Below are 22,490 nucleotides of genomic sequence, written 5' to 3' on the forward strand. Positions count from 1 at the left end.
CCTCAGCTATGTACATGAAAATTACTACTGGATGAGAATGCAGTTCATTTTTCCACTGAAATTCAACTTTTTTGTCTAACAGAACTGTGCAATGGAGATTATAGACCAGGTTTTCTCTGTACAACATTTAATCTTTAATTACAACATTGAAAATGCCCAAATACATACATTAATGATGACAATCTCAGTACTTTGAATACAGTATGTTTTACATTCTGCAAGTGAATATTTTTCACATGCAGTGTGCCTTCATCTACACACAGCACAGTTACTATGGATCGTCTTTTGTTAGAATAGCATATGTACCTTCCAGTATTCACATGTAGCACACAGAAAAAGCAGCCCAGGAATTAACATTCCACCACCAAACAGACAACAGCAGTAATCACCAGCGTCCAAAATGTCATGGATGACTGAGAACCGACTGGAAACTCTGTGAGGGGTGTCACTCTTGGCAGCTGCCACATATAAACACTGCAAAAAAAGACAGCTAGTATGTTGTGCCGGAGTGAGATGCCTCTGTAACAGATCACAAACAGAGCAGCTGTCACGCATGGATGCAGAAGCATGGATAAACTGAGGAGCTTGGGGTGTTCTTGGTCTGAGGGAAGATTTGCTGTGCGCTCTCAGAGTTCTACGTTTGAGCTCATCCTCCTCAGTCCTGCAGAAGTTTAGACTTGACAGTTGAACTCTCAGATGAGAGGTGAACAAAGAGAGCTCCAGAAGCAGTCCGTGCCCTCATCTCATACATGTCATAGTCATGGGCCCACTCTACATTTCCCCAACGCCGAATCTGCGTGGAGGGGGGGGCAATGTTAAGAGGAATAGAGACCATTGACTCAACAGAAAAGGCAGCAGGTCCATCTTATTGTTTCTCAATTGTAACACTGAAGGTAGTACATGCAACAGTACAAGATCATAAAATCATTACCACTACCAAAGACTTTAGTAGAATTTCTGTAAATAAACAAAACCATGGCTCTGAAGAGCAAAGTCAGCCACTACATTTCATTGTACATTGTGTGCTACCAGGTTAGTTATCATGGTAAACACTATGAAAACAGAAGAGGGTGCTGTATCTCTACAGAACATGAAGAGGATTAATTTTTTTTATTTTTTTTTTTTTATTTATTTTGATGTTATGACTTTATTTGATATGGACAGTGCATATTAATAACATTTCTGAAAATATAGCCAGAAAGGCTCATTTTAATCTGTAGTCCCTGGGCATGCAATAGTTTGAAAACACAAACATTAAAAATTAAAGCATAGAAAATACAATCAACAACAAAAGCAGTGGAAATATGCAAATACAAACAGAGCCTGCACTACATAGAGACAAGAAAGACAGCTCCTATGACAAACAAAGCACAACAGCACATTCAACAAATAGCAAGTCAACAAACAACACGAAAACACCTCAGTTTTTCTGGCAATGACAGATGTAGGATGCAGTGACACTCAAAAAAAACATTAACTGGATGAGCAAAGCTTCCCTTTGTAAGAAAAAGTAATACAAAACAAAATTAAACTAAAAATGTCGTTGGTATCATTCTGGTTGGGAAACACACTCTCTCCTACCTGGTATTCCTCCTCAAGTCTGGAGAGCAGCACAGCCTGTTCCACACTCAGATGTCTGTCAATCATCCCCATCGACAGCACAATAGACTTGAGCTGGGTGATCACATACTCAAGCCCTGCACAGGAGAAACCATATTAATGCATGGCTCTGCCCTTCTACTATTAGAGTAGGATTAACTATCACAAATATTACACTCATCACTCTCCTGTATATTTCTAGTTGTACAATTTATATTTATAACACAACCAAAATAAAAACACTTATATCCATACAATCTGGTCATTAGGGTACGATAATATGTAGCACAACAGATACACACAAACTATATCAAAATCAAGGGCTGTTTAAAAAGAGCACCTAATTGTTTAAAGTGCTTATCTTGGATCAGTTTAGAAATATTTCACCTGTCAGAGACCAAAAGTTGTAAGAACTCAGGTGTTGTCGGAACGTGTCTTTGGTTGCCTCTGGGATCTCAGGGCCCAAAATACTGGACGAGGAGCCTATAGTGACATTGTATCTGTAATTGTGTTGTAGGAGATAAAGACAATTAGGAAAGAGCTTAGTATAGTACCTTAATTTACCAACCCCGTACTGGGGGGTTTAATGTCATTCTATGTGCTTTGACTGTGACAAAAACTAATGCTGCTGTCACCTGTTTTCAATCCAGTGCAGCACAGGGTCCCACTCATTCTTCTGTAGCTCAACCAAAGCATGGGGCTCATCTACTCTGTAACTACACACACCATAAACACCATTAACATTTAAAGCCACAACAGCAAGCAACTCACTGTTAATTATGTACATTATGTATATGTATTTAACAAGCACCAATTTTTAATTGAAACAGTCTCACTTCATTGAGAGTATGGCCTTTTAATATCTATGTTGTCACTGTGTTGATCTGTTTTTTGCAGAGATTAAATGCAACGATGTGTAAACAGTGGTTATAAAGAATTGACTTTTGATCACTATTAAGAGATTGTTGTTAGAAATTTGCTCTGGTTATATATGGAAGTATAGAACAGCAAAAAAGATCCCTTTTGTTATTAATTAATAGCAACAATAAAGCCATGCTTAAAAACAAAACAAATACACGTAAATAAGCAAGAGCAGTATACCAGACAGTGTCAGTCTCCAGGAACTTCAGAGCAGCATTGATCATTTGGTCCTTGTTACGCTGGGTGGGATTGTCCAGAGCTGTGTTGCAAAGGGTAGTCTACAGGAAGAGTTTATAGTTTACCTTTACTAGTGGCATGAAAAACTGAAAACATGGCAAGAGCTTCAAGGTAAAAATTATTACTCGCAATATTTTTTTCTGAGGATCAGTTCACATTTGGTTCTGGAGTAAAGCTCTGTGTGTCAGTGGAGGATCTGGGTTGCAGCATCTTTCGGAAACCATGACCTAGTTTTCTGGCCCTAAATCCCCACAACCTTCCCACGAGATGATGTATCAAGTTGTCATGTCAATTTGCATATGGTATACTGTTATGAATTTAGTTTCTAGAGCATGGAGGTAACTCAAAACAAATTAAATATTTGTATATCATATTCAGACAGAAATAAATATGAAATGAATATGTTTTATACCTTAATTGTGTAATTGAAAATAAATGACATATCAAAATAGCAGTTTGAGAAATCTACGTAGCAAACAACGCTAAATGCGGTCTAACTACAAGGATGACAGCGTTTCCCCTAGAAAACTTGTTAGCAGAGGTGGTAAGAACCTGAGGCATCTTATCTTGTTATCAGTGTAGTTACTAGATGACTCTTCAAAGAGAAGCCTCTCTCATTAACTGCGTGGCCTCTGCTGTTGGATGTAACATCACTGCTCATTTTTCTTGAAGCTGAAAATAGGTCTAATATTATTTTTTAATAAACATTTAAGAGTTTCCTCTCACGTTAGTACAGGCGATCTTCCTTTATAAAACCACTGAAAGAACCCCTGGATGACAAACTCTGCCTTAAACCCCATTCAATCCCCAGGTCAAAGGCTGTACCAGGTGCATAGTGTAGAACTTGAGTGTGTCTCTTTGAGCATCCCACTCGGTTGCCACGGCGATGGCCAGGGCTTCATTTGGCACAGTGAACAACTTCCCCCCGGGAGTTTTCAGTTTCCTTCTGTCAAGGTTTATCTCATATAGGCCACCTATGTAACACAAGTATGGAGAAGGAACAACTAATTACGCCATTATGCCTATATCAAAAACACTGCATGTTCTTTTAACTCCCTAGAGGAGGGCGTTTGTTTGCTTTGTCGAGACTATGAAAATACATGACAGTGAAAATGAGTATTCTCAAAAACACAGGACGTCTACACTTCAACTATTACTAATGATATCTGACACTTACCTTCAGCTTGGGATATGCTGACATCTTGATAAAATCTCTTTCTCTCTGGTAACATCAAAAAACATCCCATCAGTAAACAGAGTCAAGTTATTCAAATGTATTAAAGAAAGACTGACTGTTTTATCCACATTGTTTAGTTATTTTTACCTGCTGCAGCTGTGGAATATTTCAAAGCAAACCGGGAGTGCTGACTTCTTGGGTACGCTTTTCTAAGATAAAAGGAATTTCCAAACAGACTCTCAAGTCTAACAAGGCGCCTGAACATAGTGGCAGTTAGGTGAAGCTATAATGTTTTTAAGAAAAGCTAGCTGAGAGGAGAGCCGACACGCTAGGCTACCTCTTTCTGGCTGCAGGTTGTTAGTTAATTAGATGCAACATTTTTATACGAGTGGTTGCTTTTTTTGTATTAGCATCAGTTATTGTTTATATGGCCCTGCTAACTGTATAAAGTCAATTAATCTCTATTTACCACCACACACCTCTTCCTTAGCTTTCATATAGTAGCTCCTGCGTTCAAAAGCACGCGTCTGACCTTCTATGCTTGACAGATAGCGTCGTAAATACTGTGATAGTTGGGAAATGTGGTTTTTTAAGTGCTTCTACGCACGCTTACACAACAAGAAAAAAACTACACTGTAATACTTCCATAAAGCCTTCCGCGAATCAAACCAATGAGCGTTGAAGATCTTTGCATGTGAACTCCGTTGGCCAATGAGAGGGGTTGATGCTGCAGCCTACGTTGCCGCGTCGAAGTCCTCTTACTTTTCTTGGAGCTTGGCGCCTGGTAAACTAAACTACAGAGGAATAAGTGGGGATTTGTATGTTGGTTGGGCTACCCAGTCCTCTTTCACCTCTTTGTAGACGCCATTGCCCAGACGGCCAGTGACCGCGGTCGGTGCCCAGCCAGCGAAGCGGGAGCCATGCCTGTCCCCGCTGTATACCTCAGCGACTCCCCCGCCGCGGCCTTCTCATCCTCGGCCTCGCTTATCCCGCCGCCACCGATAAACACCCAGCAGCCCGGTGTTGTCACCTCGCTGCTGTATAGCGGCTCCAAGTTCAGGGGCCACCAGAAGAGCAAAGGGAACTCTTACGACGTGGAGGTTGTTTTGCAGGTGGGGCCGTGTAGCGGATATTTCACTATTCTGGCGAGCTGTCAGGGGTATTTAGTGATCTGTCAAACGGGGGGCGTGATGACTTACAGCTGGAAAATCAATGGGCCTTCGCCTGTCGTCGACTATAACTAATAGCTAACTGTGGATGTAGCAGTGCCTGCGACTGTCAACTAGCAACCCTTTTCAACTACAAAGAGACATTTAATTCAGTGTTATAAAAAAATACCTCCCAATAGACGTTTAATCGTATTGGCATCACCACGTAGCGAGACTCTTACAGACATGCCTGTGCATGACTGTTGTGTGAGAGGATATTGATACAAATTCAATATTTGCTTCATTAAATAATATCACAGCATCCCTACATACTGTTAATTGAACGGAGAGGTAACTGTCTTATACAGATATGAAGTTACATTCTCTGTTGTTTGTTGTGTTTTCTCTTTAAGCATGTCACAATGGAGGATTCCTACTTGTGTGGCTACCTGAAGATAAAAGGACTGACTGAGGTGAGAGAAGTTTTTTTGTCTTTACTAAGCCACAAACATAAATAATTTAATCTGTGTCTGGCCACTGCTCATTGTGTCCTTTTTCAAGAGATTGGTGCAGTGAAGCTCCAGTCATCCCCCCTCAGTATTCTGTTGTTTACGTTGTAGAGGATGCCATGTTAAACTCTAAAACAGATCCAAGCGCTTTAAAGCTGCCTCACAAACTGGCAAACATACAGTGGGCGTCTACTGGTAATTTTAGCATGCGTTTGATAGCATGTCTTAATAGAGTGTGCACATGATGTAAATAAGGTGGCGTAAATAAGATTTGATTGCAGGAGCGCTTCTACTTACTTGAAATCTTTCTACTCTCACCATACAAAACATAACTATAAATCATCATTTACGATATCATCAAACATCCAACAAGATGATTTATTGGTGAATAATAAACCATTAATATCAGTGTATATATCCCTACTTTAAAAACTTTGTCACTTTCTACTGTGTACGTTTGTTTTAGAATGAAAACGGTCTACTATTATAATTGAACATTGAACTGATAGTCTTACCATTTGCAATGGGTGTGACATTCTTTCACTTTTCACAAAGAGAAGAACAGACAAAACAGTATCTAACAGGTTGGCCGTGCCAGAGCGTACAAAACAAAACATTTCCGTTTGTTTCTCTGTTGTATTCACGCTCATAGGAATACCCAACTCTGACCACGTTTTTCGCTGGAGAGATCATCAGCAGGAAGCGGCCATTTCTCACCAGGAAATGGGATGCAGATGAAGATGTGGATCGAAAGCATTGGGTAAGGCCAAAACTTGATTAATAATCTCTGCATGAGCTCCACATACTCCATGGCCGGCTGGTTTATTTTGACATAATCAATTTTCATTTTGTGTGAAGGGCAAGTTCCAGGCCTTCTACCAGTATGCAAAGACATTCAACTCTGATGATTTTGATTATGAGGATCTGAAGAACTCTGACTATATTTTCATGAGGTGGAAGGTGAGGTGCTGCCTTAATCGAACTCGACCATATGTTGTAGTAAGTCACCTCTGAACCGCAGCTGCTGCTGTTTCTCACCCTGTCCATCCCCTCAGGAGCAGTTTCTGGTCCCAGACCATACAATCAAAGACATAAGTGGAGCTTCCTTTGCTGGATTCTACTACATCTGCTTCCAGAAATCCACGGCAACGATCGAGGGCTACTACTACCACAGGAGCTCTGAATGGTAACGTAGCACAATACTAGATACTGTGAGGTGAAGTTCAGTAATTTTAGGAAAGGAGAAGGAAATGTTGCTGAATGGGTGACGTTATTAAGAGACACAATTACCAGTTTTCTGTAGCTTCTGTCAGGGTGCCCTGGGAGCTGCCCCACTGATTAGTAGATGAATGTGGCTTTTCTGAAAAACTGTGTGCGCCTTTATATGGCCCAAGCAGAACAATCACACCCACAGTCTGTTGCGTTTGATTTATGTGGTCCTAATGCCTGGTTATAAGCAAACAGAGGCTTGCTTGTAGTCAATATTTAGTGTTCATTTTTATTTGACATTCGTTGGCATTTCGTTCTACTACCTCTGCACATAACGGTTTGGCTATTGTTACAAAAACCCTTTGATTTCATTCCATTCAGTTTTTTTATTCCCTGTTCTGACCAAATACTTGAAGCAGTTTTGTTTCTTTCCCCGACTGCAAACTACCTTTTATTTATAATAGCTTTTATGCCATTTTTCAAAAGTGGAAAATGCCACTGCTTATGTCATACTTACTATGATGAGTGGCATTTAGCATTATTGTGAGGGCTGAATACAGTATTAACGGCAATGTGAATATTGTTATGGACTCCCGAGTAGCTTGTTCATAGGATCGGCTCTCTGCTGCCATTTACTACCTCTGATGCGAACCCTGAAAACAACACATGAAGGAAAAGCTGAATATGAGCATCAGTCCAGACTGCGGTTTGCCCTCAATTCATCTTGTTCCTGATGCTTTTCCAAGCACAATTAACTGTTGGCTTTCAGATGTCAACATTCTTCTTTTATACTAGTAAAACCCTTCTATTTTAGGTTTGTTTTTGTCAAACTGGACTGCAGTTATGTTGGAAGAGTCAAATTTAAGTCAGTTTATTTAAACTTTTTAAAACAAATGAATGGCTGTCATTGTTTTCACCTTGCCTCAACTTGACGAAGTAAATGATTCAGAGGATGGTCAAAGTACTTATCAAAACCATGTATCTCCAGTTTTTGTGATTTAGATTTAATAGATTAGATAGATAGGTTTTTGGATTACATGCATCGTTCCCCGTGAATCCCTCATGCGTGTGAAGGCAGTCTGGGAACAGCTGATCCAACCACTAACAATGAAACCTACCATATAAAGAGGTAATAACTGAATGTAAACACATTGAATGGCTATTGCTGAAAAATGCAGACAAGAAACAATATCAAAAAGGTTTGATTTCATTAAAAAATCTTAAGGATTATATCTTTAAGATAAATAAACCATCTATAACCCTTTTGATTATGTGAAAAATGCATTTTCAAAAAAAGCTGAAAACAGGGCTGCGATACATGGTTTTCACAGGACAGCGATGTTATTCAGCCTTGAGGAATAAGTAAACATGCGCATACAGCGTGTACATGCTTCTTCAGTTTTAATATTTTGTAAGCAAGGGAACTTTTTATACATGAGTTCATGAAAAGGTTGCCCTTTTTTTTTTTCTAACATATGCTGTGTTGTTGCACTGCAGGTACCAGTCTCTAAACCTTACCCATGTTCCCGAGCACAGCGCAGCCATCTACGAGTTCCGGTGACCCCGGCCGGCATTGTGGATCTCTAATTTTTTTTTTTTTTTTGATGGACAAAGACTTGAGGCACAGCAGAGGTCTGTGGATGCTACTGAGGAGGAAAAGGAGAACAACTAGGGATGAGAAATTGGGCAAAATGTTACATGATCTCAATAACTGGATGGACAGCTGGTTGATCAGTGGACGGGACAGGACACATGAATGTATGTATGGATGAGACGGGAAGAAAGAGCAGCTCTGTTCCCTGGCTGGAGCTTGTAAAGTTAGAACCAGCAGCAGAGACTGGGTGTGGTTCATATTGTGTACTCTTCATTTGTTTTAACGTCTGTTTTTAAAAAAAAAAAACGCTTGGCACAGTATCTCAAGACACCTTATAAGCTGAGTTGGGAATTCCCCCTCTTGTTTTGCAACTAGAAACATTACCAGCTTTCATCCAGCCGATGCGGAATGAGCTACATAAACACATTTGACTACCGTTGGACAAGGATTCATCTGAGGAGTCTGCTCTTATAAACACAATCTCTAAGGAAGTAAATCACCACATCTGTGTGGAAGAAAAGTAAGAGAGAAGTTTTGGTTCGTGATTAGAGCTCTTCAGGTTTTAGGATTGGAGCTTTAATCAGGCCAAAAGATAGAATAACAGTATTTTTTTATAGCTAAGCTAGTTCTTTGTTTACCTGCCGAGAGGATGGACGCAGAGTGGCACTTTTAAAGGCTGCAATATGAGTGACACATGAAACAAGTTGTTCCCCTGTGTTCATAAAACTGCTTGGGAGATTATTATCACATGTGATTGCTGTGGGTCTTGCTCTGTTGAGTTACATTTGCACAAAGATGGACTATATGTTAATAATGCTTGCAGTCCAGATTTTACACTCACATGCCTCAGTACACAAGCTTCAAGGTTCAAGGTGGCAGGTGAAGCGTTTTGACTAGTTTTTAAAGGTTTGGAGCCAAAACAATCACATAAAAGTATTCAAAGAGAGAGTATTTTTACCCTGCACTCTGCATTAAACAAAGAGCTTTTTACTCCATATGTGTCATTTTACATTAAGATCCCCACATTAATGTCTTCTCGACTATGCAACACTTTAAACATAGCACTCTCCAAACATAAAACCTTCAGTTTTCAGAGACAAAATTTTATTCTATCATTATAGTATATGAAAAAAAGAATCTATCTTCATTAAAAGAAGTATTTTTGTTAAATTGCCTATGAAAACACTCTCCTCCCTAATCATGTACCCTTTCCATGTGATGGTGCCATCTTTTTAAAGCTTATCAGAGTCGTATTATAACAGATAAGAAGTGTGTTTGTTTGAGAATAAGCCTGGATTTGATTGATGGTGTGACTGTAAAGAATGGATTGAGGATTTGAAAAAAAAAAAAAAAATCATATCAAAAACTATTCAGTGTGTCTTGAATGTCTGACCAACATCAAACATGACGTTTTTTTCAGGAATATTTTTCATATTTCATATCACACCTTGCATTAATCTTTTAACATAATTTGCTCATTTCAAGACTAAAACAAACTGTGCATCGTATACAGTTCGAAGAAAATTTTAAGTATTTGTCAAAGCTGACACAAATAATTTCCTTAAATAACAACCTTGCTGAAAGAGAAGCCATAATGCTGCTCTGGACTAACTTCTGAATAGTATCCACACTGGCAGCCACTTTTTACCCTGCACTGCCCTCTGGTGTGTCTAAACATTTTGTACAGTCTAGTGGTGTTTTTAGTATGAAGAGTCAACAGAATATGAAAGCTGTTGCAAACAACAAGCATGCATTCACATGGCATGAAGGTACTAGGTAACTTTGATAGAGAAAAAATAAATAGAATTCTTAAAATTATTAAATTGTATCTTTTTACAGCAAATAGGGTTATGCAAATAAAGTATGGAGCATTATTTAGGAGCACAGTGGGTGCAGCAATATGGAAACTGGACATCGAACAACTCTTTGGTGAAACTCACTTGAGCAAAGTTGAGGACAAAAATAAAACAAGTCTACAGCCATGGTAGCAGCCTTGTGAGGCTGTAGTAAGACACAGTGGTGCTTTGAGCTAAATGCTAATGTCTATTTACTAACATTGTAAAAATGTCAATTTTAGCATGCTGATATTAAGAAGGTAAAATTCGCCCTAAACACAAAGTACAGATGAGGTTTATGCATGTCATTAATTTTGCAGGAATTTAGGGGAAAAAAACAAAGTATTGGACGAATTGAAATTTAGATGCAATGATAATGCTAGATTAAAAGAGAAGGAATCACCAAAGTTATTACAATTTGTCCTGTGGGGGATGAGAATGTGTGCAACAGATTTCCTGGCAATCCCTCCAACAGCTGTTGAGACATTTCACTCAAAACCACAATTGTCAACCTCATGGTGGCACCGGAGGAAAGGTCAGGGGATCATTTTGTGCCAATCCATTCAGCAGATGTTGAGGCACTTTGCAGGATTAGGGAAAACTGTACAAAGACATGTCGGTAAAACTCAAAAATGTCAACCTTATAGTGGAACTAGAGGAAAAGTCAGATTATCACCACAGTCTGTAGGATTCATCCTCCAGGCACCATGGGTATCTGTACTAAATTTCATAGCAATCAGTATAATGGTTGTAGAGTTGTTGGATATATGTCTGTTTTACCAAAGTGCTGTGCAAAAATACAGAAAAAAAGGAAAAAGTGGAATAGGGATAAGGCCAGTGTTACCTGCAGGCCTAAAATATTGTATCATAACCCAGGCTGGAATGTGGCTCAGTTACGGGTAATTCACTTCCTGTAATTACTGTACCGTTGTCTATTCAGAAATGTGGAGTTTCCATTAACAGGAGAATTGAGAGTGTCAGACAAACGTTGAAATAAAAAAGGCAACATTTTTTGGATGGGTGAGACATCTAGAAAGTAGTTGGCTATCATCACATCCTTGGGGCCAAAATGCAGTCTGGTCTGAAGGAGTACCAGAGTACAACCTTGGAGTAATCAAAGAATCACAATACAAATATGTTGGTACAGCATCAGTGCCAGGGGCCAGTGCTAATACACCAAACAGATGATGTGGCTTTGCCCATGCTCTCATCAGTTAATTACTTGAAATGACATGAGCTTATTGTGCCGTTGCCCAAATTTGAGGTCCGTTAAGGTGGTCAACTAAAAGCTTGAAGAAGTTACATTGTCTGTGATAAATGTAACATGAGCCAAAAACCAACACTGTTACATCATATGTCTGAAGGAACAATTTGTCAGTTCCCGTAACTGGCAACGATCATCAGTTTAATATTCTGTCTTTCTAACCGCAAGGGACACTGTGCCTTTGTTCTTGTGCCTACTGCACACTGTTGCAGTACATTGGAGGCTCCTTTGCTTTCTCTGACAAAGGCATAAAAAATGTCCCCATATTTGGCACAAACACAATCCAGTCACCTAACACCACAGCTCTACAGCTCTTCCTTACCAGAAGTGTAATTAACAATAGACAAAGATGAAGAGAAAGCGAAGACAAGGGTTGTCTCATCATTGGGAAACTATTTCTGAAATGCAGTAGTACCGTTTTCCTGATAAATATGAACCACACTGGCAATTATACTTATGTAAGTGTCAAGAAGGCTGTCACCAGCTCTAAAATTACCAAATCCCTTCCCACCTATTTAAAAATATATTAAGAGTCTGGCAGTTGGCTTTTGCAGGTGAAATTGATTTCAAGTGCAAACAAAGTTACCAAATTTGCCACATTTTAACTATATTGAAGCTTTAACTCTTCTTTTGAGTTTCTAGGGATGATAATGTTGGCCCGCCTATGGTCGGTCGGTCCACCACTTTGGTCCAGACTGAAATATCTCGAAAACTACTGGACGGATTGCCATGATAGAGAGATGTATGGTCTCCAGAGGATTAACCCAGCTGATTTTGGTGATCTCAGTAGACTATTCCCTTAGTGCCACCATGAGGGGGAAATTTGGGGATTTTAGTGACATAGTGATATTTGAGAGAATAAATTAATAGCAACCTTGACCTACTGGTGATGCTACCGTTAAAGACAGGGGATCACCAAACTCTTTAGGATTCATCCTCTGGGGACCATAGATGTCGCTGCCAAATGTCACGGCAGTCCTTCCAAAAGTTGCGACCATGAGTTATTAACAATGTCTCAATGACATTGATAATGTGTATGTGCACATGTGGTTGAGAATCTTAAATCAGAGGATAGCAATTTAAAAAAAAAAAGCTCATGAAATAAAAAATAAACAAAATACTTTTATGACATACACGTAACTGTGAATCACATGATGAATTCCAGCAGAGCCTATATTTCAGGTGACTCGTGTTCCTCAAAGGATCTATCAAAGAATACAAATAACTTTATGTTAGGGTGTTGTTCGGCACTTGTCTCTGTGTATTTTTGTGGGCCAAGCACGGATTTCCCGGCACTGGCTGTAGAATTTCAATCAGGTTTATTTACTACTGCACAACTTCCGTCTACTTGTGATAACACATATTTATAAACTTCTCAGAAGCACTTATCCACTGACTCCACCTTCGTATGTGCATGATAGAGACTACTGGACAAACCTTTGGCCATGTCTTCAAAAAGGATGTGGCAAAGGAAGTCTCACTGTTTAACAATGAATAGCGTCAATCAATAATTTTCCCACTATTTTGCAAGTTTAGTGGGAAATTCACACTCATTCAACTTCCTTTTAGTGCAGTTTTTATAGCCTGTGTCATAAATATTGTCATATTGGCAGAAATCCCAGATCACACACAATTTATCTGAAATAATCTGTATTTTCTTGGCTAGAGGCCATTCTGTGTGCCAAACAGATTGTATTTTGGTATTTCTGTTTTTGCTTGTTTTATCACAGAGTGGATCATGATATGAAATCCCGAATCTTATAGGTTTCTTTAAGTATACTACTACAAACAAATGTGTCTTTTTGCCTAAGGTTCTGCAAAAGTGAAGAACTAAAAGCAGACCAAATGGTTCCAATTTCGTTGCAAATGAAAGCAAAATGAACTTTATGTCCTAGCTATTTCCCTTAAGATCAATTAACATTGTTACACCTTCTCATGCAGCGCTCTGATGCCCAGAAGAATTTGGCAATGCGTGTCAGGGGGTGCGCTGCAAGCCATAAACTGTGCTTCATGTCACGTCCTCACCTGTGTGGTTTGCAGTTAGTGTTTCTAGCAGGGGCATAATTTGCTGTCATAAAACTAATACAGTCACACATTTACGCATATCAATCATCTGTATATGATTAAACATAGAATGACTTTGTTCATATATTTTGCTTCCTTTTTCCTTGTTTGTAATTTGACATTTTTAAATTGAAATTGAAAACCTGATTTGTAAGATTTAATATTTATTCACATTCATAAAAATGCAAAGGAATCTGTCAGGTAAATCATTGTTAGTTTGTTTTTTCAGCCAGTGAACTGTTTTCAACACGGTAACACTGTTACGAGAGCTAGAGGAAAATTAAAGCTACAGTATGAGCCATGCACCTGGACAATTTCCATTGTTAGCTTCAAGGTAGCCCAAACAAAGAGGTGATTGTGAAGCCAGTCCAAATCAAACAAAATGATGTTCTTTGGTGCTATGTGGAAAGTCTTGCTGATTTTTTTTTTTTTTTTTTTTTTTTTTTCCCCAAAGACAAGCAGGTCTTTTTGACAGAAGGAGCCATTAATAGGTAGATCCCTTGCATGGCTAAATTCTGAACTGATCCTCTAAAAAGACTCATGAGAATCTTATCTATGAGCCTGCAAATGATTTCCATACAAATTAAACATGCATACAAGTTACGGGGGAAAGTTGTTAAAGAAGCCAGAGGATTTCTGAACAGTAAAAGTAAATCTGTCTTTCATACAGTCTACAGTTAGATACATCTTCTTGTATCTTTTTGTAAACTGAATTTTTACAGCTATCATTGTATGTAGTAAAAAGCGTAAATCCTTTTTATTGGTTAAGATCAATAACAAATTATGCAACAAGGGACTGTTTTTTCTTTCTCAGAAAAATATACTCTTGACTGAAGTTAATAAGGAATGACTCGTTAAAGGAATGGTTCAACATTTTAGAAATTACACTTATTTGCTTTCTAGCAGAGAGATAGATGAGAAGACTATTACCACGGTCATGTCTATTTGCTAAATATGAGGCCTTATCTTGCGGAAACAGGAGAAAAACCAGGGGTGGGTTTGTCCAAAGGTTACAAATTCCACCTGACAGCAATTCTAAAGAACATGTTTGGTCTTGTTTGTTTAAATTATCGGTTTTCCCCTCTAACTCAGAGTAAGTATGCAAATAAGCATATTTTACCCAAATATAAAACTATTTCACATTCACAAATGTCTAGGAACTAGACTTAAGGTGCTGATTCTTGATAAAGATTTAAAATGTTCATATTCATTTTTTATTTTTATGTATAGAATATTTACTTGAATGACCACCAAAGAAACTGAAATGTGGTTGAAGTGTGAGAGGTTTGGAACTTGGCTACATTTGAGTTTATTCACGGGAAAACTATGGTAAGATTTTTCTTTTTTTTTTTTTTTAAGAAAAAACTTTTGTCTGGCATCTTGCGTTGTGTATAGACCTCAATGCTTTGTTTGGAAGAAAGGAAATCAACAGTATCAACTGTGTTTTGGGGTCCTTACACAGCCAACATACATATACGACATTTCATTCACAAAATGCTCATTTTTGTAGGGAAAACTCACAACCCCTTGCTGACTGTTAATGTGATCAACTGTTGATGTGGATAGGACTTACGTTGTTGCACTAGTGTGACCTTATGTTCTGAGATATCATGCACTAACCCACAGACCTAATGACATATCTAAGATTATTCTCATGCCCTTAATGCAAGCGACTTATACCATAGATTTCATACATTTCCACCTACATTTATGTCATGTAGTTCTTTTTTAATGCGCAACCACAATGTGCCTTGTGACAAAACGTGTGTGTGCTAGTAACTGTGTGACTCTGTCCACGAAAGACTGTTTCTGGGACTGAATGATTGTGTTGTGTGAGATTTTAGATTGTTTTCCTCCTACACACAGTACAGTACATCTCACGTGCTGCTCTCTGTGCCTCTACCTGCTCTTGTGTCATCAACAGATGCCCAACAAATTCGGAGTCATGGTCCTCAGCGGGCAAAACCTCACGTGGCTTTACACTCAGGTGTTGACACATTCTCAGGTCGTGCACGAAACTGGACAGTCCTGACCTTTTAAACCATAACACTGTGTGTGCTTGTGTGTCTAAAATCCTGGCATCTCTTCAGACAAGGACTCTGCAGCCATATCCATCTGATGAGCGGTTGGGATAACGCCCTCTGACTCTGGCCCTCTAATGCAATCCTCACTTTGAAGAAACACCTGCTCCCACCAACACACATGCACACCCTTACCTATTTAGTCAGTCTCAACACACACACAGCTCTCCACACTAGTTCCTGATAAGGCATATTGCTGCCAGATGACAAGTGTAAAGTGGCTGCATGTTCAAAACAGTTTTAATTATGGGAGTTGAGAAATAAGTTTCTTTTCAACTGGTGCATGAAATCAAAACTCTACCATGGATCATCTGATATTAAAGGGAATTTTCAACATTTTGGGAAATACACTTCACTTTCTTGCCGAGCGTTATAGGGGACTGATACAACGCTCGTGTCTGCATATTAAATATGAAGCTACAGCCATCAGCTGGTTGCTTAGCTTAGCATAATGAACTGGAAACAGGGGAGACAGCTAGCCTGGCTGTGTCCAAAGGTAACATTTCCACCTTCCAGAGCCTCTAAAGCTCATTGATTATCACGTTACAGCTTGTTTGTTTAATCTGTACAAAAAACAAAGACATTGTGGTTTTAGGACTGGTGACATACCAAACTATTTCTAGATATTTTTTGGAGCCTAATAACTGGATGCAACCAGTGGAATTCACGAGCTTTACCCTATGCTCAGACAGGGGTTTCAGGGGTGACACAACTGCATACGAGTTAATGGAAACACAAATGGGTGCAAATTTTCCCAGGGCGATGGAAACTGAGGCGAATACTTAAACATTTCAGCTAAGATGAAAATATCAGGTTTATTTCATGGCTCAATGAATCTGCTTTATACATATGTGGAGATGAAGGAGAAAAAGGAGAGAGGCCTCTCATATCAGACATTACGGTTAGGGTTAGGGTTAGGGGGTGAAACCCTATGCTTGTTTCAGTTATATCATTACGATCGGTTGATACTTTCGTTTTTGTAGCAGAATAAAGTGAATCTCAAGCAACTACTCATTTTGAAAATGAACAATATATTGTTTAAAACCAAAGATTCACAACATCCTTAGTGATTAACTAGGTACCACTTTTCTTTCTCTTTTCTGCTTTTTTTTTTTTAAATATCTGGCCATTCTCAGAGGAAATGGAAATACATATCTACCATGTGTAGAACGAATCACATTGTGGTCTTACATACTAAGTAGGTGTAATTAACATGTTCTTGGAACACGGCCACAATCATAGCTCCTGTCGTTGCGTCGGTTTCCGGCTAAGCTAACGGCTAACGTCTGTACAGGCAGCACATTGGATGGCTGCGGCAAATACATACAATGGTCCAAAATTTGTGCAAATAATGCAGGGGGAGAATTCACTCTGTCTTAACACACCTTTCGAGGTGCTAGAAGGTGGATTTTGTTAGCTTTGGACAGAGTAGGGATAGGTGTTTCCCCCCTTTTTTCCAGTCTTTGCGCTAAGCTAGGCTAACCATCTCCTGTTACCATAATACTAATTGTACAGAAATGAGTGACATCAAGCTTCAAAAAAGAAAGAGAAAGTTTTCCCAATATGTCACACTGTTCCTTTTAATGCACTAATACATTGAAATTTGTCACAAAATATGTATCTTGATGGGCAGTAGATAAGTGGATGATATCCCAGATTTTATATAAGCAAAGAACTGTTTTATTACTGGTGACAATTAGGGGCAATATGGGAGAAATGTGTCGCATTTTCAGCTGACGAACTAATGTTTTGCAAAATGACGCCTGTACTTCTAATCTACATTATCGGAGCTCCACTACAGGTTGGGCGCTGTTGCTGTTGCGGGCCACGCCTTTTCGGATGGTGGCATCCCTCTCCGCAGCCCTCAGGCTGTCCGGCAGTCGCCTCCTCCGCTCCGCCCAGCGTGTGACTCCCGTATATACCGCTGCCGACTCCCTGCCCTGGCAGACCTGCGGAGCCAGGTTGACGGGAGACTGCAGGCCATCCAAGCCCCTACCAGCCTCTTCCTGCGAGCCGAGACTCAAAGACGCCCACGATGGTCGGTGAACAGCGCTTTGTAATCAGTGCGCGCCTTATCGGAGCCTTCCACTGGGACACGCCAAAACTCAAGGTGAGTTAAGACCCCAGGCGACAACTATTTCTTCTATTTCATAATTTCATAATTTGATAATGAATTCGTTAGAATTTGGGCTGTCTTTGATCCAATGTGTGTTTTTAAAAAAAATTTTTTTAACTCCTACAGATGTTCATGATATCTGTGTTATGGTCTGATGAGACTGAAGTTATAATATACAGGTCCTTCCAGGATTTCAAGAAATTTCACGTAAGTCAAAATCAACAATACTAGAAATCCCCATCAGGGATCAAAAGGTCCATGTGAAAACATCGGGATAGATCTTTAAACTGGTTTGGTATTGGATGTCCTAAGTTTATTGAGAATAATAACTTTACATATTTTTGTAATTTTTCCAAACAGAGGCAGCTGAAAAAGAGGGTCCCTCACCTGAGCCCCTTTCAGAAAAACAACAGAGTGATCCCCAAATTTACGAGTAAGATTTATTTAACTGTTTTAGTTTTATCTTTTTTGAAAGAAATGTAAATCGTAAGCATAAAGGACATAAAAGGGCATAAAAATGAAAATGATTTATAAATATATTTCTTATGCACATCTTCTTTTCAGCAAATGTATTCTTTTTGAAAACGTTTATTCTCTGTTTTCCAGGAAACGCCAGGAGGAGCGGCATTCAGCAGAAAGGATCCAAGCGATCTGTCCAGCGCATGAAGTTTCTGGAGAGCTACTGCGACGAACTGCTCAAGTGCGACCAAACTGTGACTCGTACGTCAGAGGTTACACAGTTCTTCATGCCTAAAGACCAGGACCTGCAGCCAGACTTCACCAAGAACAGGTAGGCTGTGTAGTCATATCGCTACTCAGGATTTCTTGATTATTAGATAACTGATTGTTCTCAACGTAACTTCTCTCTCACGCAGCGTCATGATCCTGCTGTCCGATGATCTGCCTGATGGATCCGGTGGCGGGGGAGGGGTTGTTACTCGTCAGCATGCAGGCAGTGTCACCCAACCGTTTGTCACCCAGACTTACCGCTGCGTGGCCGCTTACGAGACAAAGGACACCAAGAATCGTCCATTTAAGGTTGCTGTGGATGAGAAGCTGGATGTCCTGATCAAAGACCCTGCAGGTCAGGACTTTAACTTACTGAATATACATGTGAAATAAAAATCATTGAGGCATTTTATCTTTCCAGTTACAAACATTCTTCTCTGAACTATGAGCTGTCGTCACACTCGTGCCTTTTTTTCTCTCTCCAGGTTGGTGGCTGGTGGAGAACGAGGATAAGCACCTGGCTTGGTTTCCTGCTCCCTATCTGGAGTTATTGGAAGGAGAGGATGATGATGGCGCCGGATTCCAGCAGGGAGGTGAGATATTTACTCGTCGCAGTTCAGTTTTAATGTGCAAGAATGCATGTGCAGATACTGTAGAGGACACACTTTTCATGCAGATAGTGCTGATCCTGACAATTTGTGCGTTTGTCCGCATTTTATTGTTTGTTTAGGTGCCCTGTATTGTGCCGTGAGGAGTTACTTGACTAAGAAGGATGACGAGGTGTCTGTGCCCATTGGCTCTGTGGTGGAGGTGCTGAGAAAATCTGACAATGGCTGGTGGATCATCAGGTATCCCAGTGATTTTGTCTGTCTGCACTGCAAACACTAGTCTATAGGGAATAAAAAACATGTGAAAAAAAGTTGTTTTGAGACTTTCGACAATGTCTCTTCTTTGTCTATGCACGCAAGAAACATCACAAACGCACCATTGTCTATATTGTCTATTTAGAGAGTTAGAAAGATAACTTTACTGAAATAAGAGCACAGCAGTATCAAATATTTTTCAGTGCAGTAAGACTAAATGTCAATCCTCTCGACAGATTCAATGGCAAGGCAGGTTACATCCCCTCCATGTACCTGCAACCATTCAACAACCCACGAGCAGGCCTTTTCAGCCTGCAGAGAAAGCTGCATAGCTCCACTCTTAACCTGGCAACCAGCGAGGAACCTCAGGCTTCTTATTCACCCAGCATCAACGACGAAACCAACCCAGAAAGGGATCCTGCAGGTCAGTCCGACGGTGAGCCCAGTGTGTTTGGGCAGCTCCACAGGCCCCGATCCCTGAATGTTCTCTCTGAGAGCTGGTCGCCGGCACAGCCGGAGGGACATGCCTTGACCTCAGACAGGCGTATGCGCAGCATGAGCAACACCAGCACCGAGTCCAGCCTCTCAAGCTACTCCTCAAACAATGAATCCGGCGAAGACAGCCCCGCAGGCTATTCTGCAGCCTCACCCCAGCCTAATGTCAGCAATCTTAGCCTCTCAGACCACCATGGCTCCAGCTCTAGCTTTGAGAGCTCTGGATCGGTCAGGTCCGAAAGCATTGAGGGGGCTCCAAAGGTGCCGCCCAGACCCAAGACTGAGGAGATCCTGACCCGCTGCACAACTATGACCCGCAAGGCAGCACTGGCCACCAAGACCCGGCTTCAGATTCAGCCAGAGTCCCGTCAAAGCCGCTAAGGCTGACACTTAACACTACAAATACTTGACTAAGTTATATTCTAAATTGTAATCTCCTGTTTATTGAAATCTCTTTGATTTGATTTGTATTCATGTAAAATATTTAACATCTTCAACCTCCCTGAGCTTTCAATGGGTCTGTCAGTCAAATGTGTTTTGTGCAGTGTTGTTCATACTTCTGTTTTAAATTCTTGTGTTACCAAAGATTGAAGAAATATCAACCTTAACAAGACAAATGTATACCGATCTCAATAAAAAAAAATCAGGGATCAAATGGAGCATGCAATCTTGGGTAGGGTGAATATTTGACCAATGCATTTGAATAATGTAGCTTCAATGAAGCGTTAAGAACAAGTTAAAGAAGATGTATTTGAACATTTTTTTTTCAAGCTTTACAGCCACTTTAGGGGAAATTTAAGTGGCTTGCTGGAGTTGAAGAGGTTAAATATTTACAATGAACTGTATTATATGTTTCTGTTAAGGGAAATTCTCTGCTGCCGGTGAAGAATGAAATAGAGACTCCCGCCGGCCGACAAGGTTTTTATTTTCTTTGCAAAAAAAAGGTCAATCAACACACGAGCGGTCAAAATGAAGAAAGACCCCAAGCATGGGGAGAACTAAGCATTTATACCTGAGGAATGCCCCTTACCCAAGAGTGTGTTTTCACACTCTTTGGTCTACTGTAGGTATTGGTGCCGAGCTAGTGGGAGGTGGGGTATCTCAAGTAGCTGAAACACAAGGAAATTGAAATTACAATTACAGTTTCCCACCTTCCTCTTTATTGCAGCTTATAACATGTAGAAATCAGTGCATGGCTACAAGTTCTGAACTGTTTTATAAAAGGTGCATTATAACCCGTAGGAGTTTGCAATGCAGCCTCATAACGTCTACGTTTAACATAAAAAGATCAATAAAATCAAAATTGCACAAAAATAACAAGATGTCTTTCTTTCATGAACATTTTATGAATATAGAATTCAATTCAATTATATTTATCTTATATAATTGGTATATTATTTCAGAAACCCAAAATTTCCCCATGAGCAAGCACTTGGCAACAGCGGCAAGGAAAAAGTCTCCTCTAACAGGTAGAAACCTTAAACAGTACCCGGCTCATGGTTGGCGGCCGTCTAGATCGACTGGCTGGGTTGAAGGGGGGGGGGTTGTACAGGTACAACATAAAGATGTATAGCAATAATGACAGTAACAATAAAACTAATAATTATAATGATAAGGTAAATAATGATAAAACAAATAAAACTAAATATAATAATAGTAATGATAATCATAATAATTGAAGCAGTGGATTTTGAGCAGGATCATGGGGCCAGTGGGTGGTTTGCACTCACAGATCCAGACTCTGCAGCACCAGGGGCAGAAATACCTGCAGAAAGTGTCAGGAGGCGAGAGGAGAGAGACAAGAAAGCACAAACGGGACAGCGAAGAAGTTAATATCGAGCATTAATATGATATGAATGCGTACAGTTGGAGAGGAAAAGGTTGAGACAGGAGCTCGGTGCATCATGGGAAGTCCCCCGGCAGTCTAGGCTTATAGCAGCATAACTAGGGGGTGGTTCAAGCCAAGCCTGAGTCAGCCCTAACTGTAAGCTTTATCAAAAAGGAAGGGTTTAAGCCTCCTCTTAAATGTGGAGAGAGTGTCTGCCTCCAGGACCCAAACTGGAAGATGGTTTCAAAGTAGAGGAGCCTGATAACTGAAGGCTCTGCCTCCCATTCTACTTTTAGAGACTCTAGGAACCACAAGCAAGCCTGGTACTATGAGCTCTTTCAGATATGATGGTGCCTGACCTTTAAGGGCTTTGTAGGTGAGGAGGAGGATTTTAAATTCTATTCTGGATTTTACAGGGAGCCAATGCAGAGAAGCTAACACAGGACATATACATTTCCTAGTTCCTGTCAGTACTCGCCCTGCAGCATTCTGGATCAGCTGGAGAGCATTTAAAGATTTGTTGGGACAGCCTGATAATAAGGAGTTGCAATAATCCAGTCTAGAAGTAACAAATGCACAGACTAGTCTTTCTGCATCTTTTTGAGACAGGATGTGCCTGATTTTGCAATGTTACGCAGGTGAAAAAGGCAACTCTTGAAGTTTGTTTTATGTGGGAGAGTCAGTCAGAGAGACAAGAGCACCATCATGTTTCTACAAGTGTCATAAGTTTAAAAATACAATCTTGAATATGTAAGAGATCCTGGTGGTAACAAGAAAATGCCGAAAAGCGTGCTGATACCGCAGCCAAGGGTGATGTTTTC

General features: G+C 40.0%; 3 protein-coding genes across 3 annotated transcripts; 2 read left to right on the forward strand and 1 right to left on the reverse strand.

Annotated features, from left to right (window-relative positions):
• Positions 1-110: 110 nt before the first annotated feature.
• Positions 111-4,885, reverse strand: atpaf2 (ATP synthase mitochondrial F1 complex assembly factor 2). The gene is made up of 9 exons (XM_040135468.1): positions 4,786-4,885; positions 4,082-4,143; positions 3,935-3,979; positions 3,583-3,731; positions 2,701-2,798; positions 2,235-2,315; positions 1,987-2,099; positions 1,582-1,697; positions 111-793 (listed from the first exon to the last, which is right to left on the reverse strand). The coding sequence occupies exons 1-9, from the start codon at positions 4,854-4,856 to the stop codon at positions 656-658; spliced, it is 873 nt and encodes a 290-aa protein (XP_039991402.1). The 5' UTR covers positions 4,857-4,885; the 3' UTR covers positions 111-655.
• On the forward strand, positions 4,804-8,700 carry LOC120794405 (glucose-induced degradation protein 4 homolog). Its single transcript, XM_040135469.1, has 6 exons — positions 4,804-5,046; positions 5,496-5,555; positions 6,244-6,351; positions 6,450-6,551; positions 6,647-6,777; positions 8,298-8,700. The coding sequence occupies exons 1-6, from the start codon at positions 4,855-4,857 to the stop codon at positions 8,359-8,361; spliced, it is 657 nt and encodes a 218-aa protein (XP_039991403.1). The 5' UTR covers positions 4,804-4,854; the 3' UTR covers positions 8,362-8,700.
• Positions 8,701-17,600: 8,900 nt separating this feature from the next.
• noxo1b (NADPH oxidase organizer 1b) lies at positions 17,601-21,091 on the forward strand. Its single transcript, XM_040135608.1, has 8 exons — positions 17,601-17,748; positions 17,881-17,961; positions 18,115-18,187; positions 18,361-18,544; positions 18,630-18,838; positions 18,969-19,076; positions 19,214-19,331; positions 19,583-21,091. Exons 1-8 carry the CDS (start codon positions 17,674-17,676, stop codon positions 20,220-20,222), a joined length of 1,488 nt encoding a protein of 495 aa, XP_039991542.1. The 5' UTR covers positions 17,601-17,673; the 3' UTR covers positions 20,223-21,091.
• The last annotated feature ends 1,399 nt before the right edge of the window (positions 21,092-22,490 follow it).

The sequence above is a fragment of the Xiphias gladius genome, chromosome 9, assembly GCF_016859285.1.
Source record: "Xiphias gladius isolate SHS-SW01 ecotype Sanya breed wild chromosome 9, ASM1685928v1, whole genome shotgun sequence".
NCBI lineage: Eukaryota > Metazoa > Chordata > Actinopteri > Istiophoriformes > Xiphiidae > Xiphias > Xiphias gladius.